General features: G+C 48.5%; 2 protein-coding genes across 4 annotated transcripts in view; one reads left to right on the forward strand and one right to left on the reverse strand.

Moving 5' to 3' along the window:
• The first annotated feature begins 502 nt into the window (after positions 1 to 502).
• Positions 503 to 17,948, forward strand: part of klhdc3 (kelch domain containing 3) — a 102,819-nt gene continuing 85,373 nt past the window's right edge. Inside the window, exon 1 of one of the 3 annotated variants that reach the window (XM_067978023.1) lies at positions 503 to 1,202. The gene's annotated coding sequence lies outside the window, so the exon portion shown is untranslated. Of the gene's footprint in view, positions 1,203 to 9,484; positions 9,506 to 17,948 lie in introns of those variants that run through there. The other 2 variants (XM_067978021.1, XM_067978022.1) reach the window with 2 other exon arrangements.
• On the reverse strand, positions 10,491 to 10,806 carry LOC137310058 (small ribosomal subunit protein uS14-like). The gene has a single exon (XM_067978020.1). It carries the CDS (start codon positions 10,802 to 10,804, stop codon positions 10,634 to 10,636), a length of 171 nt encoding a protein of 56 aa, XP_067834121.1. The 5' UTR covers positions 10,805 to 10,806; the 3' UTR covers positions 10,491 to 10,633.

A 17,948-nucleotide genomic window follows, 5' to 3' on the forward strand; every position in this document is an offset into this window, starting at 1 on the left:
GCCTCATCTTCTGCTTGGTTCCAGCCCTGAGGTGAGGGGGGGGGGGGGGGGGGGGAAGACCGATGCCGAAAATAACTCTCTCGCCGCATCAAAACACCCACGGCCCTCAGAGTGACCGCTCGAAGGTAATTCGCTGTTAAATTCCGATTCCAGCCCCTCGCTCGCTGTCGACGGCCTTCCGCCAGCGGCGTCCACGAAAAAAGCGCGCCAAGAGGATCGCGCCTGCGCGTTCGCTACGCATGCGCAGCCTGCCATTTTCCCTTTCATTGAGCTGCTGCGGTCCCAATCGGCGCATGCGCATCGGGCACGTTTCGCTACGCATGCGCAGCCTGCTATTTTTTTTTCCGCTGCGTGTTTTTCCACAGCGGCACACGGCGGCGGCGGCGGGGACGCCAGTGCGCACGCGCGCTCCACCCCTCCCCCCGCGGTGGAGCGCGCGTGCGCACTGGCGTCCCCACAGTGAGCGGCGAGAGGCGGGCGGGCGGGCGGACGGACCGCCGATCTGTGGTTTGAGGGCCGAGCCTCAGGGCGGGCTCTCCTCCTGCCAAGGCGGCGCCGGATGTTCGCCAGTAAAGATGGTGGTCCGGTTGCATATCTGTTTCTTAGTCGGAAAAACTGGCGACGGTCGCTTTCACGGAGAGAACTACAACTCCCAGAACACACCGCGGCATCGCCATGGTTTCCCCCTTCACCGGTCTGTGAACTACAACTCCCAGAACACACCGCGGCATCACCATGGGCCCCGCCCCCTTCACCGGTCTGTGAACTACAACTCCCAGAACACACCGCGGCATCACCATGGGCCCCCCGCCCCCTTCACCGGTCTGTGAACTACAACTCCCAGGGTGCAACCCGTGTTTGCGCAGGCGCGTTGCCGTTGATTTTAAAGAGGTGACCTCCTCCCTCTCTCTCCCCCCCCGGCTCCCGGGGCCGGGCTGGATGTTGGCAGGAACCGTACAACCAGTGGCTAGGCCCGAGTGTGTCAGTACCGCAGGGGGGGTGGGGGCAAAACCCGGCCGCCGCCGCCGCCGCCGCCACCGCCGCCACCCGCTTCTTTACTCCTTCCCCTTTAAGAGGTATTTTTTGCCGGCCAAAAAAAAAGAAGACAAACGGCGCGGCCCACGGGACGGGTCGATTCGTGGGGCTGAGGTTTCCCGAGCGGCCGAGCCGGGCCGGGCCGGGCCGCGGAGGCGCTGACTGAGGTAAGGTCGGGTCGGTTCGGGTCAATGAGGTAAACGTGCGGCCGGGTATCGTCGGCGGCCTTCCCCGCCCGCCCGGCCTCGAGTTTGCAGAGTGGCCGGAAGCCCGAGCCGCTAGGCCCCTGGGGCTGAGGTAGTTTTATTGAACCCGGGGAGAGTTACCGTGCGGCCAGGGAGAAACCCTGGGGTGGGAAGGGCAAAAATCACGTGAGTCCTTCAATATTACTTCGTTAATAAAAAATATATCCAGGTAAATTAAAAGGTGGGGGGGGGGGAATGGAGCTGTGACAGGAGCAGGTGCTGCACTGATCAAGGACAGTCCATGGGTTTGATGATGTGGAGATGACTGGGGTGGACAAATGTAAGGAGTCTTACAACACCAGGGTATAGTCCAACAGTTTTATAACCTGGTGTTGTCAGACTCCTTACATTAGTCCATGGATTTGTTAAGGGAAGGTCGTGTCTGACTAACTTGATTGAATTTTTCGAGGAGGTGACAAGGAGGATCGATGAGGGTAACGCGTTTGATGTAGTCTACGTGGATTATAGCAAGGCTTTCGACAAGGTCCCACATGGCAGATTGGTCAGGAAAGTACAAGCCCATGGGATCCAAGGGAATGTGGCAAATTGGATCCAGAATTGGCTCAGTGGCAGGAAGCAAAGGATAATGGTCGTCAGGTGTTTCTGCGACTGGAAGGCTGTTTCCAGTGGGATGCCGCAGGGCTCGGTACTCGGTCCCTTGCTTTTTGTGGTGTACATTCATGATTTGGACTTAAACATAGGGGGCGTGATTAAGAAATTTGCAGATGATATAAAAATTGGCCGTGTGGTTGATAGTGAGGAGGAAAGCTGTAGACTGCAGGAAGATATCAATGGACTGGTCGGGTGGGCAGAAAAGTGGCAAATGGTATTCAATCCAGAGAAGTGTGAGGTAATGCATTTGGGGAGAGCAAACAAGGCAAGGGAGTACACAATAAATGGGAGGATACTGAGAGGTGTGGAGGAGGTGAGGGACCTTGGAGTGCATGTCCACAGATCCCTGAAGGTAGCAGGACAGGTAGATAAGGTGGTTAAGGCGGCAAATGGGATACTTTCCTTTATTAGCTGAGGCATAGAATATAAAAGCAGGGATGTTATGCTGGAACTGTGTAAAACACTAGTTAGGCCACAGCTTGAGTACTGCGCACAGTTCTGGTCACCACATTACAGGAAAGATGTGATTGCACTGGAGAGGATACAGAGGAGATTTAAGAGGATGTTGCCAGGACTGGAGAATTTTAGCTATGAGGAAAGATTGGATAGGCTGGGGTTGTTTTCCTTGGAACAGAGGAGGTTGAGGGGTGATTTGATTGAGGTGTATAAAATTATGAGGGGCCGAGATAGAGTGGATCGGGAGGACCGATTTCCCTTAGCGGAGGGGTCAGTGGCCAGGGGTCATAGATTTTAAAGTGATTGGTAGAAGGATTAGAGCGGAAATTAGGAAGAAAATTTTCCCCCAGAGGGTGGTGGGGGTCTGGAACTCACTGCCTGAAAGGGTGGGAGAGGCAGAAACCCTCAACTCATTTCAAAAATACCTGGATGTGCACCTGAAGAGCTGTAACCTGCAGGGCTACGGACCAAATGCGGGAAAGTGGGATTAGGCTGGGTGGCTCATTTCTCAGCCGGTGCGGACACGATGGGCCGAATGGCCTCCTGTGCTGTAAATTTTCTATGATTCTCTGGAGATTACAGCAGATCCGACAGCTTCAATAGACCGATTATACTCATCGGGACAGGAGGCTTTGCACCCAAAACATTAACCTGTGTCTCTATCGTAAAAACAGAAAATGCTGGAAACCCTCAGCAGGTCAGGCAGCATCTGTGGAGAGAGAAACAGAGTTAACCTTTCAGGTCAGTGACCCTTTGTCAGAACTGGAAAAAAGTTGAAGATGAAACAGTCTTTAAGCAAGTACAGAGCCTGGGAAAGGGGAGGTCTCTGATCGGGTGGAGGGCAGGAGTGATTAAATGACAGATGGTGCACCATGTCCCAGCTATACCTGCCTTTTTGTGGGATATTTGGGACGTTCCTTGTTCCAGTCCTACTTGGGTCCCCTCCCTCACCCCTTTTTCCGGTACATTGATGACTGTATTGGTGTCGTTTCCTGCTCTTGGGATGGCCGAGGTACTAAATGAGTACTTTGCATCTGTCTTTACCAAGGAAGAAGATGCTGCCAGAGTCTCAGGAAAGGAGGAGGTAGTTGAGATACTGGATGGGCTAAACATTGATAAAGAGGAGGTACTAGAAAGGCTGGGATGCATCCTAGGTTGCTGAGGGAAGGGTGGAAATTGCAGGGGTACTGGCCATAATCTTCCAATCCTCCTTAGATACGGGGGTGGTGCCAGAGGACTGGAGAATTGCAAATGTTACACCCTTGTTCAAAAAAGGGTGTAAGGATAAACCCAGCAACTATAAGCCAGTCAGTTTAACCTCAGTGGTGGGTAAACTTTTAGAAACAATAATCCGGGATAGAATTAACAGTCATTTGGACGAATGTGGATTGGTTAGGGAAAGCCAGCACGGATTTGTTAAAGGCAAATCGTGTTTAAATATCCCAATAGAGTTTTTTGATGAAGTAACAGGGTAGATGAGGGCAATGCAATTGATGTGGTTTAAAAGGCGTTTGATAAAGTGCCGCACGGTAGGCTTATCATCATGATTGTGGCCCATGGATTAAAGGGGGCAGTAGCAACATGGATACAGAATTGGCTAAGGGACATGAAACATAGAGCGGTGGTGAACAGTTGTTTTTCGGACTGGAGGGAGGTGTACAGTGGTGTTCCCCAGGGGTCGGTACTAGGACCACTGCTTTTCTTGATATATATTGATGACTCGGACTTGGGTGTACAGGGCACAATTTCCAAATTTGCAGATGACACAAAACTTGGAAGTGTAGTGAACAGTGAGGAGGATAGTGATAGACTTCAAGAGGATATAGACAGGCTGGTGGAATGGGCGGACACGTGGCAGATGAAATTTAACTCAGAGAAGTGCGAAGTGATAATTTTGGTAGGAAGAATGAGGAGAGGCAATATAAACTAGAGGGAACAATTCTAAAGGGGTCGAGGAACAGAGAGATCTGGGGGGTATATGTGCACAAATCGTTGAAGGTGGCAGGCCAGGTTGAGAAAGTGGTTAAAAAAGCATACGGGATCCTGGGCTTTATAAATAGAGGCATAGAGTACAAAAGTATGGAAGTCATGATTAACCTTTATAAAACACTGGCTCGACCACAACTGGTTTGGAGCATTGTGTCCGGTTCTGGGCACCGCACTTTAGGAAAGATGTGAAGGCCTTAGAGAGGGTGCAGGAGAGATTTACTGGAATGATTCCAGGGATGAGGAACTTTAGTTCCGTGGATAGACTGGAGAAGCTGGGGTTGTTCTCCTTGGATCAGAGATGGTTGCGAGGAGATTTGATTGAGGTATTCAAAATCATGAAGGGTCTAAGCAGAGTAGGTAGGGAGAAACTGTTCCCATTGGCAGAAGGGTCAAGAACCAGAGGACATGGATTTAAGGTGATTGGCAAAAGAACCAAAAGTGACATGAGGAAAAACTTTTTTACCCAGTGAGTGGTTAGGATCTGGAATGCACTGCCGGAGGGGGTGGTGGAGGCAGATTCAATCATGGTCTTCAAAAGGGAACTGGATAAGTACTTGAAAGGAAATATTTGGAGGGCTACGGGGAAAGGGTGGGGGAGTAGGACTAGCTGGATTGCTCTTGCATAGAGCCGGCACGGACTCAATGGGTCAAATGGCCTCCTTCTGTGCTGTAACCTTTCTATGATTCTCTCCCCGAACTGGAAAATTTCATCAGTTTACTTCCAATTTCCACCCTTCACATGGTCCATCTCCGACTCTTCCCTTCCCTTCCTCGACTTCTCTATCTCCATTTCTGGGGATAGGCTGTCAACCAATATCTATTATAAGCCCACCGACTCCCACAGATATCTTGATTACACTTCCTCCCACCCCACTTCCTGTAAGGACTCTATTCCCTTCTCCCAGTTTCTCCGTCGCATCTGTTCTGACGATGCCACCTTCCACACCAGTGTTTCCGATATGTCTTCCTTTTTCCTCAACCGAGGATTCCCCTCCACTGTAGTTGACAGGGCCCTCGACCATGTCCATCCCATTTCCCGTACTTCTGCCCCTCCCACGCAGAACCATGAAAGGGCCCCCCTGTCCTCACCTTCCACCCCACCAGTCTCCACATTCAATGTATCATCCTCTGCCATTTCCGCCACCTCCAGCGCGATCCCACCACCAAATATATCCCCCCCCCCCCGTATTCCAAAGGGACCACTCCCTCCGCGACACCCTGGTCCACTCTTCCATAACCCGCTCTCCTTCCCACGGCACCTTAACGTGCGAGCATTGTTTAATCTTCAGCTTTTTCCTGTTCTGACGACGGGTCATCGACCTGAACTGTTAACTCTGTTTCTTTCTCCACAGATGCTGCCTCACTTGCTGAGTATTTCCAGCATTTTCTGTTTTTGTTTCAGATTTCCAGCACCCACAGTATTTTGCTTTTGAACCTGTCTCTCTGCACCAGCGTTGTCCAATAGCTTAGCCAGATGTGGGAATCCAGGTGTGGATGGGTTGGGAATCCAGGTGTGGCTGATTGCAGGTCTGATTATGTCATTGGACATGTGATCTCAATGCTCATATTCGCATGACGTGCAGGGGGACTTTAACCTTTTTATGCGTTTTGGTAAAATGGTTAGGTCAAAAGCATGTTTTAGAATCGCTGAGAGTGCTTTACTTCCTTATTACTGAATGGTGGTCGATACTTGTAATTATACACACGTGGAGTACATTTGTATGTTTTTTTATTTGTTCATGGGATGTGGGCATCGCTGGCGAGGCCAACATTTATTGCCCATCCCTAATTGCCCTTGAAAAGGTGGTGGTGAGCCGCCTTCTTGAACCGCTGCAGTCCGTGTGGTGACGGTTCTCCCACAGTGCTGTTAGGAAGGGAGTTCCAGGGTTTTGACCCAGCGACGATGAAGGAACGGCGATATATTTCCAAGTCGGGATGGTGTGTGACTTGGAGGGGAACGTGCAGGTGGTGTTGTTCCCAAGTGCCTACTGCCCTTGTCCTTCTAGGTGGTAGAGGTCGCGGGTTTGGGAGGTGCTGTCGAAGAAGCCTTGGCAAGTTGCTGCAGTGCATCCTGTGGATGCTAGACACTGCAGCCACAGTGTGCCGGTGGTGAAGGGAGTGAATGTTTAGGGTGGTGGATGGGGTGCTAATCAAGTGGGCTGCTTTGTCCTGGATGGTGTCGAGCTTTCTTGAGTGTTGTTGGAGCTACACTGCTCCAGGCAAGTGGAGAGTATTCCATCACACTCCTGACTTGTGCCTTGGAGATGGTGGAAAGGCTTTGGGGAGTCAGGAGGTGAGTCACTTGCCGCAGAATACCCAGCCTCTGACCTACTTTTGTAGCCACAGTATTTATATGGCTGGTCCAGTTAAGTTTCTGGTCAATGGTGACCCCCAGGATGTTGATGGTGGGGGATTCGGCGATGGTAAGGCTGTTGAATGTCAAGGGGAGGTGGTTAGACTCTCTCTTGTTGGAGATGGTCATTGCCTGGCACTTATCTGGCGCGAATCTTACTTGCCATTCATCAGCCCAAGCTTGGATGTTGTCCAGGTCTTGCTGCATGTGGGCACGGACTGCTTCATTATCTGAGGGGTTGTGAATGGAACTGAACACGGTGCAATCATCAGCGAACATCCCCATTTCTGACCTTATGATGGAGGGAAGGTCATTGATGAAGCAGCTGAAGATGGTTGGGCCTAGGACACTGCCCTGAGGAACTCCTGCAGCAATGTCCTGGGGCTGAGATGATTGGCCTCCAACAACCACAACCATCTTCCTTTGTGCTGGGTATGACTCCAGCCACTGGAGAGTTTTCCTCCTGATTCCCATTGACTTCAATTTTACAAGGGCTCGTGATTCTCCACTAAAAGTACTGCTTGACACCGAGCATAAGGAGATAATAGGACAGGTTGGTCAAGGAACGTCTTAAAGGTGGAGAGTGAAGCGGAGAGGTTTTGGGAGGGAATTCCAGATCTAAAGGCCGAGGTAGCTGAAAGCACGGCTGCCATGGTGGAGCAATTAAAATTGGGAATGCGCAAGAGGCAAGAATTGGAGGAGTGCGGAGATCTCAGGTTGTAGGCCTGGAAAAGGTTACAGAGATAGGGAGGGATTCGAAAACAAGGTAGAAAATGTTAAAGTTGAGGTTCCTGGACCGGGAGCCAATGTCGGTCAGTAAGCACAGAGGTGATGGGTGAACGGGACTTGGTGCGAGTTAAGATCCGGGCAGCAGAGTTTAGGATGAGCTCAAGTTAATGGAGGGTGGAAGATGGGAGGCCGGGCAGGAGAGCATTGGAATAGTCGAGTCTGTGATTTCGTGTGTGTCTTTCAGTGTGTGTGTGATATCACGTGTATATTTCTGTGCATGTGTGAGATTTCACGTGTGCTGGACCGGGAACCAATGTAGATCAGTGAGCACAGGGGGTGATGGGTGAACGGGACTTGGTGCGAGTTAGGAGACGGGCAGCAGAGTTTAGGATGAGCTCAAGTTAATGGAGGGTGGATGATGGGAGGTCAGCCAGGAGAGCATTGGAATAGTCGAGTGTGGAAGTAACAAAGGCACGGAGGAGGGTTTCAGCAGCAGATGAGCTGAGGCAGGGGTGGAGACGGACGATGTTACAGAGGTGGAAGTAGGCGGTCTCGGTGATGGAGCATTTATGTGGTTGGAAGCTCATCTCGGGGTCAAGTTGGACGCCAGGGTTGTGAACGGTCTGGTTCAGCCTCAGACAGTGGTCAGGGAGAGGGATGAAGTCGGAGTCTGGGGAACGGAGTTTGCAGCGGGGACTGAAGGTAATGGCTTCGGTCTTCCCAATATTTAGTTGGAGGAAATTTTTGCCCATGTCGGACAAGCAGTGTGACAAATGAGAGAGAGTGGAGGAGTCGAGAGAGGTGGTGGTGAGGTTGAGCTGGGGGTCGTCAGCGACATGTGGAACCTGACGTTGTGTTTTCGGATGATGTTTCCGAGGATCCTTGGGGGACTCCAGAGGTAACGGTGTGGGAATGGGAAGAGAAGCGGCTACAACTGGAGAGATAAGAATGGAACCAGGCGAGTACACCTGGTAGACCAACCTGTGTGTGACTAAGTTTCGATATGCGCCTATACCCTGCACCTGCTAGACCCAGCCACAGGCCAGTTGTGTGATTAGAATTGATGTGTTGCTGATCACAGTAATACTGCATCCTGTGAAATGATAAGTGCTTTTTGCACCAGTACATTGTACAACCGCATCGTGAATAATTTCTCCACGCTGAGGGGAGAGAGAGCACCTTTTCCACAGGGAATAAGAGTTCTCTGCGTCCCTGTACCTCCCCCGTGGAAGTAAATGATCCCATGGCACCTTTTGAAGAAGAGCAGGGGAGTTCTCCCTAGTATCCTGGCTATCATTTACCCCTCTAACCACATCACTACAACAGATTCTCTGGTCATTATCTCACTGCTGTTTGTGGGATCTTGCTGTGCACAAATCGGCTGCTGTGTTTCCTACATTACAAGACTTGACTACATTTTGAAAAGTACTTCATTGACTGTAAAGCGCTTTGGGGTGTCCTGAGTTTGTGAAAGGCACTATAGAAATGCAAGTTTGTTCTTTTGCTAGTTTTAGATACATTTTATCCAGTGAGTCACCTTGTGCGTCTCTCGGTCGTGCTGTGGGTTTCAGTCATTTGAAGCTCCTTTGACACGAACAGTGCATTTCAACAGGAGACTCTGAGCACTGCCCACTTCTGATCAGTTTGGAGACTCGCTTGGAACTTTACTGTGCCCTCCGAAATCTGCTGTAGGTTTTTGTGATCCATGATCAACTAAATCAAAATTCCAGTTCCTTTCTTTATAAATGGTTTACCAATGCGCAAGTCACTCGTAACACAAGAGTTCAAATATTAAAAATAAAAGGGTGAGCATTGACCTTTGACATTGAATATTCGGTACGAGCTCTGAAGGACAGTCCAGGCTATCTTTTTTTATAAAAAAAGTTGTTTATAAATGCCAGTCAATAACCTCGATGCTGCTCAGTTCTCTATTGGACAGAACAAGTAGTTACTCTGTGTGTGTGTGTGCTGGAAATAGCACAGCTTGTATGGAATACAAGGAACCAGGGGCTATTTTCAGTGTTAAGCACCATAGTGCCAAGTGTTGGGAGCGACTGACTATATCGAGAGTACTGTACAGCATAGGGTAAGTGCTGGGCTTTCGTTCCCGATTCACGGAGGCGAAAAGGTTTCGGAAATTATAACTTGCAGCATCAGCCCATAGAGTAAGTATCTGGTTGTGGTTTTACGAAAGCCCTCTTCACTGGGGGTAATGACTGCAGCTGTCGCTGACTGGTCGAGAGGGGATGAGTCAGGACTGTGATTGCGAGCTGTTTAGTTGATAATTGGCTAACGACACTGAAATCCGCTAAGAGTAATACTGCTTTGCGATAGTTAGTTAACAATCCACCTCTCTCTGCTGAACAGCTTCATCACCCTTTTTAACTTGTGTCCAGTTGAAGGTGATGTGTAAAGTTTTGAGAAATTGAAATGTTTTTCCATGAGATCTGTTTGCAGGCTGAAGGAATACAGAGCTGCCCAGTCCTATGATCCAGATACCCCAAGTGTTAAACAGAGCCCCGTTCTAGAGACTTGTACATATAATCCAGGCTAACACTCCAGTACATGACTAAGGGAGTGTTGCACTGTTGGAGGTGCCGACCTTCGGAAGAGACGTTAAACCGAGGCCCCGTCTACCCTCTCAGGTGGATGTAAAAGATCCCACGGCCACTATTAGAGGAAGAGCAGGGGAGTTCCCCTTGGTGTCTTGGCCACATCACTGAAAGAGATACTCATCTCTTCAAACAAGCTTTTGGTCACCCCCTCCTAATCTCTCTGGCTCGCCATCTTTTCTCCATGTGCCGATCTTGTGAAGTTCCTCGGGGCAGTCTTTACGATCAATGCGATTAGTCGGTTTCTACTGTCGGTGGTGAGATTTTTTTTAAAAATTCGTTCATGGGATGTGGGCGTCGCTGGCGAGGCCGGCATTTATTGCCCATCCCTAATTGCCCTTGAGAAGGTGGTGGTGAGCCACTGATAGAGAATTATTAGCTGTCACTGGGACTGATAGAGATGTGTAATAATAAAGCTAATTGTTGCTAGACTAGATGTTAGGCTATTGCACAATGCGCTAATGGCAAGTTAATTTTATTTACAAAAATGGAGCATCACAGAAAGTTTGCTTCGCCCAGTCGATCACAGCTGAAAGTTGTCCAACATGCCAAGTACTTCCTTTTCAGACTGCATTAGATTGCATTCCTGCTCCGTTTGTGATTTAGTCCAACTTGACGAAACCAATGTCTTTGGCGTATTGTCTGAAGCACTGGCGGCACGTGTTCAGGCCGTACTTCCGGATCAGGCCGTGCCGGTTCGCACAGACTCGGCATGAGCGGGAGCCCTGTCCGAATTTCCTGGGCTGAGACCAGTCGAGCTGCTGATGACCCATCTCTCTCTCAGCGGCGGAAGATCCAAAACCTTCTTGAGCCGCTGCAGTCCGTGTGGCGAAGGTCCTCCCACAGCGCTGTTAGGGAGGGAGTTCCGGGATTTTGACCCAGCAACGATGAAGGAACGGCCGATATATTTCCAAGTCGGGATGGTGTGTGACTCGGAGGGGAACGCGCGGGTGGTGTTGTTCCCATGCGCCTGCTGCCCTTGTCCTTCTAGGTGGTAGAGGTCGCGGGTTTGGGAGGTGCTGTCGAAGAAGCCAGCAGCTGCCCGCAATTTAAGTCTCATCCTGGCTCAGTTGGTACATAGAATTACATATACAGGCCATTCGGCCCAACTGGTCTGTGCCTGTGTTTATGCTCCACACGAGCCTCATCTCACCCTATCAGCATATCCTTCTATTCCTTTCTCCCTCATGTATTTGTGTAGCTTCCCCTTAAATGCGCCTATGCAATTTGCTTCAACCACTCCTTGTTGTAGAGCATTCCACATTCTCGCCACTCTGGTAAAGAAGTTTCTCCTGAGTTCCCTATTGGACTAATTAGTGACTATCTTCTATTTATGATCCCTAGTTCTGGTCTTCCCCCCCCACAAGTGGAAACATCATCATCTCTACGTCTACGACCACCTCCGTAATTTTAAAGACCTCTATCAGGTCACTTCTTAGTCTTTTCTTTCCTAGAGAAAAGAGCCCCAGTCAGTTCAGTCTTTCCTGACAGGTATAACCACTCAGTTCTGATATCATCCTTGTAACAAAGCAGATGAGCTAAGGGCACAGATAGACACATGGCAGCACGATATCATTGCTGTAATGGAAACCTGGCTTAAAGAGGGGGATAATTGGCAGCTCAATATCCCTGGATATAGAGTTTTTAGGCAGGAAAGAGTGGGTGATTTAAAAAAAGGAGTAGGGGTAGCATTATTGGTTGAAGAATCAATTCCAGTTGTGAGAAGGGATGATATGCTAAATGGATCATCAATCGAGGCCATTTGGGTAGAGCTAAGAAATAAAAAAGGGGCAGTCACACTACTAGGAGTGTACTATAGACCCCCGAATAGCAAAAGGGAGATGGAAGAACAAATATGTAGGCAAATTTCTGAGTGCAAAAATAAGAGGGCAATAATAGTAGGGGACTTCAACTACCCTAACATCAACTGGGATTCAAACAGTGTGAGGGACACAGGGGGCGCAAAATTCTTAAGTCCAGGAGAACTTTTTAGCCAGTATGTGACAAGCCCAACAAGAGGGGATGCAATTCTAGATTTAGTCCTGCGAAATGAAGATGGGCCATATTGGGGATAGTGACCACAATTCTGTTAGTTTTAGCATTATTATGGAAAAGGACAGAGTTAAATCAGGAGTAAATATTTTAAATTGGAGTAAGGCAAATTTTACAGAACGAAGAGGTGATTTGGCAGAAGTGGACTGGACACAATTACTTGAGGAGAAATCAGTGGGAGGCGCTAAAAACTGAAATTCTACGGGTACAATGCAGACATGTTCCCTCAAAGAAAAAGGGTGGCACTGCCAAATTTAGAGCCCCCTGGTTGTCTCGAAGTATACGAGGCAAGATAAAGCAGAAAAAGAAAGCTTATGACTGTCACAGAAAACTAAATACTGCAGAAAGCCTAGAGGAGTATAGAAAGTACAGGGATGATGGAAAAAAGGAAAGCAAAGAGAGGGCATGAAAAAATATTAGCTAGTAAGATTAAAGAAAACCCAAAGATGTTTTATCAGTACATTAAGAACAAGAGGATAGCTAAGGAAAAGGTGGGACCTATCAGGGATGATAAGGGGAACTTGTGTGTAGAAGCAGAGGATGTGGGTAGGGTTTTAATTGAATATTTTGTCTCCGTATTCACAAAGGAAAGGGATGATCCGGAGGTAGTAGTTAAAGAGGAGAGGTGTGAAATATTGGATAAGGTAAACATAATGAGAGAGGATGCACTTGAGGGACTGGAATCCTTGAAAGTTGATAAGTCACCAGGGCCGGATGGATTGTTTCCTGGGCTATTGAAGGAAGCCAGGGAGGAAATAGCGGATGCTCTGAGGATCATTTTCCCAATCCTCACTAGATACAGGGGAGGTACCGGAGGACTGAAAGACTGCAAACGTAGTACCATTGTTCAAAAAGGGTACGAGGGAAAGGCCGAACAATTATAGACTGGTCAGTCTTACTCGGTGGTGGGCAAACTATTAGAATCAACACTGAGAGATAGGATAAACTGTCACTTGGAAAGGCATAAAGAGCAGGAGAAGCGGCTGAGAGGAGCACATAAAGCGCGGGACCGAGACTCTGAGACCAGCGGAAGAGTTCGGGGTGACATCACCAGTCAGAAAGTGACGCGGCACAGGGGAGGCAGCTGATTGGTGAGTAGGTTCAGGTGAGTATTTCGACCATTTTACTAAGTAAAGTAATAAGAAAGAGAAGGTCTGCAGGTTTTATAGCAGGTAGTGTTTTTTTTTGTGAACCTAGGTCCCTAGTATAGTTAACATTTTCTAATTTCAACGTAATTTAAAAGGGGTAGCTAAGCTAAGGCAAGTTATGGCAGCAGACCTCGCACCCGTGATATGCCCCTCCTGCAAGATGTGGGAAGTCATGGACACTACCAGTGTCCCTGCCGACCATGTGTGCGGGAGGTGTGTCCACCTGCAGTTACTGACCGATCGTATCTCTGAGCTGGAACTGCGGGTGGATTCACTGTGGAGCATCCGCGATGCGGAGAAACTCGTGGATAGCACGTTTAGCGAGTTGGTCACTCCGCAGGTAAAGGGTGTACAGGCAGGAAGTGAATGGGTGACCACCAGGCAGAGTAAGAGATGCAGGCAGGTAGTGCAGGGGTCCCCTGTGGCCATCCCCCTCTCAAACAGGTATACTGTTTTGGATACTGTTGGCGGTGATGGCTCACCAGGGGAAGGTGACAGCGGTCAGGTTCATGGCATCGTGGCTGGCTCTGCTGCACAGGAGGGCAGGAAAAAGAGTGGCAGAGCTATAGTGATAGGGGACTCGATTGTAAGGGGAATAGACAGGCGTTTCTGCGGACGCAACCGAGACTCCAGGATGGTATGTTGCCTCCCTGGTGCAAGGGTCAGGGATGTCTCGGAGTGGCTGCAGGACATTCTGGAGGGGGAGGGCGAACAGCCAGTTGTCGTGGTGCATATAGGTACCAACGATATAGGTAAAAAGCGGGATGAGGTCCTACAAGCTGAATTTAGGGAGTTAGGAGTTAAACTAAAAAGTAGGACCTCAAAGGTAGTAATCTCAGGATTGCTACCAGTGCCACGGGCTAGTCAGAGTAGGAATGACAGGATAGCTAGGATGAATACGCGGCTTGAGAGATGGTGCAAGAGGGAGGGATTCAAATTCCTGGGCCATTGGAACCGGTTCTGGGGGAGGTGGGACCAGTACAAATTGGACGGTCTGCATCTGGGCAGGACTGGAACCAATGTCCGAGGGGGAGTGTTTGCTAGTGCTGTTGGGGAGGGTTTAAACTAATGTGGCAGGGGGATGGGAACCGATGCAAGAAGTCAGTGGGAAGTAAAGTGGTGACAGAAACAAAAGGCAGTAAGGGAGAGTGTACAAAACATGACCGGACAGATGGTCTGAGAAAGCAGGGCAAAGACCAAGGGAAGTCTAGATTAAACTGCATTTATTTCAATGCAAGGAGTCTGATGGGCAAGGTAGATGAACTCAGGGCATGGATGGGTACATGGGACTGGGATGTTATAGCTATTACTGAAACATGGCTAAGGGAGGGGCAGGACTGGCAGCTCAATGTTCCAGGGTACAGATGCTATAGGAAAGATAGAGCAGGAGGTAAGAGAGGAGGGGGAGTTGCGTTCTTGATTAGGGAGAACATCACGGCAGTAGTGAGAGGGGATATATCCGAGGGTTCGCCCACGGAGTCGATATGGGTAGAACTGAAAAATAAGAAGGGCGAGATCACGTTGATAGGATTGTACTACAGACCCCCAAATAGTCAACGGGAAATTGAGGAGCAAATATGTAAGGAGATTACAGACAGCTGCAAGAAAAATAGGGTGGTAATAGTAGGGGACTTTAACTTTCCCAACATTGACTGGGACAGCCATAGCATTAGGGGCTTGGATGGAGAGAAGTTTGTTGAGTGTATTCAGGAGGAATTTCTCATTCAGTATGTGGATGGCCCGACTGGAGAGGGGGCAAAACTTGACCTCCTTGGGAAATAAGGAAGGGCAGGTGACTAGAAGTGTTAGTGAGGGATCACTTTGGGACCAGTGATCATAATTCCATTAGTTTTAAGATAGCTATGGAGAATGATAGGTCTGGCCCAAAAGTTAAAATTCTAAATTGGGGAAAGGCCAATTTTGATGGTATTAGACAGGAACTTTCAGAAGTTGATTGGGAGAGTCTGTTGGCAGGCAAAGGGACGTCTGGTAAGTGGGAGGCTTTCAAATGTGTGTTAACCAGGGTTCAGGGTAAGCACATTCCTTATAAAGTGAAGGGCAAGGCTGGTAGAAGTAGGGAACCTTCGATGACTCGGGGGACTGAGGCCCTAGTCAAAAAGAAGAAGGAGGCATATGACATGCATAGGCAGCTGGGATCAAGTGGATCCCTTGAAGAGTATAGAGATTGCCGGAGTAGAGTTAAGAGAGAAATCAGGAGGGCATAAAGGGGACATGAGATTGCTTTGGCAGATAAGGCAAAGGAGAATCCAAAGAGCTTCTACAAATACATAAAGGGCAAAAGAGTAACTAGGGAGAGAGTAGGGCCTCTTAAGGATCAACAAGGTCATCTATGTGCGGAACCACAAGAGATGGGTGAGATCCTAAATGAATATTTCACATCGGTATTTACGGTTGAGAAAGGCATGGATGTTAGGGAACTTGGGGAAATAAATAGTGATGTCTTGAGGGGTGTACATATTACAGAGAGGGAGGTGCTGAAAGTCTTAACGCGCATCAAGGTAGATAAATCTCCGGGACCTGATGAAATGTATCCCAGGAGGTTAGGGAGGAAATTGCGGGTCCCCGAGCAGAGATATTTGAATCATCGACAGCTACAGGTGAGGTACCTGAAGATTGGAGGGTAGCAAATGTTGTGCCTTTGTTTAAGAAGGGTGGCAGGGAAATGCCTAGGAACTACAGACCGGTGAGCCTGACATCTGTAGTGGGTAAGTTGTTAGAGAGTATTCTGAGAGACAGGATCTACAGGCATTTGGAGAGGCAGGGTCTGATTAGGAACAGTCAGCATGGTTTTGTGAGTGGAAAATCATCTCACGAATTTGATTGAGTTTTTTGAAGGGATAACCAAGAAGATAGATGAGGGCTGTGCAGTAGACGTGGTCTACATGGACTTTAGCAAAGCGTTTGACAAGGTACCGCATGGCAGGTTGTTACATAAGGTTAAATCTCACGGGATCCAAGGTGAGGTAGCCAATTGGATACAAAATTGGATTGACGACAGAAGACAGAGGGTGGTTGTAGAGGGTTGTTTTTCAAACTGGAGGCCTGTGACCAGCGGTTGCCTCAGGGATCGGTGCTGGGTCCGTTGTTGTTTGTTATTTATATTAATGATTTGGATGAGAATTTAGGAGGCATGGTTAGTAAGTTTGCAGATGACACCAAGATTGGTGGCATTGTGGACAGTGAAGAAGGTTATCTAGGATTGCAACGGGATCTTGATAAATTGGGCCAGTGGGCCGATGAATGGCAGATGGAGTTTAATTTAGATAAATGTGAGGTGATGCATTTTGGTAGATCGAATCGGGCCAGGACCTACTCCGTTAATGGTAGGGCGTTGGGGAGAGTTATAGAACAAAGAGATCTAGGAGTACAGGTTCATAGCTCCTTGAAAGTGGAGTCACAGGTGGATAGGGTGGTGAAGAAGGCATTCAGCATGCTTGGTTTCAATGGTCAGAACATTGAATGCAGGAGTTGGGATGTCTTGTTGAAGTTGTACAAGACATTAGTAAGGCCACACTTGGAATACTGTGCACAGTTCTGGTCACCCTATTATAGAAAGGATATTATTAAACGAGAAAGAGTGCAGAAAAGATTTACTGGGATGCTACCGGGACTTGATGGTTTGACTTATAGGGAGAGGTTGGATAGACTGAGACTTTTTTCCCTGGAGAGTAGGAGGTTTCGGGGTGATCTTATAGAAGTCTATAAAATAATGAGGGGCATAGATAAGGTAGATAGTCAAAATCTTTTCCCAAAGGTAGGGGAGTCTATAACAAGGGGACATAGATTTAAGGTGAGAGGGGAGAGATACAAAAGGGTCCAGAGGGGCAATTTTTTCACTCAAAGGGTGGTGAGTGTCTGGAACGAGCTGCCAGAGGCAGTAGTAGAGGCGGGTACAATTTGTCTTTTAAAAAGCATTTGGACAGTTACATGGGTATCGAGGGATATGGGTCAAGTGCAGGCAATTGGGACTAGCTTAGTGGTATAAACTGGGCGACATGGACATGTTGGGCCGAAGGGCCTGTTGCCATGTTGCAAACTTCTATGATTCTATGGTTTAATCAGGGATCGTCAGCATGAATTTGTTCAGGGAAGATCATGCCTTACAAATCTGATTGAATTCTTTGAGGAAGTGACAAGGAGGATTGATGAGGGTCGTGCAGTGGATGTTGTCTACATGGATTTTAGTACGGCATTTGACAAGGTCCCACATGGCAGACTGGTCAGAAAGGTAAAAGCCCATGGGATACAGGGAAATGTGGCGAATTGGATCCAAAATTGGCTCAGTAACAGGAAACAAAGGGTAAAAGTCGATGGATGTCTTTGCGAATGGAAATCTGTTTCCAGTGGTGTGCCACAGGGCTCAGTGTTGGGTCCCTTGCTGTTTGTGGTACATATTAATGATTTGGACTAGAATGTAGGGGGCATGATTGGCAAATTTGCAGACGACACAAAAATTGGCCGTGTAGTTGATAGTGAAGAGGATAGCTGTAGACTCCAAGAAGATATCAATGGGTTGGTGGAGTGGGTGGAAAAGTGGCAAATGGAGTTCAACCCGGAGAAGTGTGAGGTAATGCACTTAGGGAGGGCAAACAGTAAAAGGGAATACGCAGTAAACGGGAATATATTGAGAGGGGTAGAGGAAGTGAGAGACCTTGGAGTGCATGTGCACAGGCCCCTGAAGGTGGCAGTACAGGTA

The sequence above is a fragment of the Heptranchias perlo genome, unplaced genomic scaffold, assembly GCF_035084215.1.
Source record: "Heptranchias perlo isolate sHepPer1 unplaced genomic scaffold, sHepPer1.hap1 HAP1_SCAFFOLD_206, whole genome shotgun sequence".
In the NCBI taxonomy this organism is placed as follows: domain Eukaryota; kingdom Metazoa; phylum Chordata; class Chondrichthyes; order Hexanchiformes; family Hexanchidae; genus Heptranchias; species Heptranchias perlo.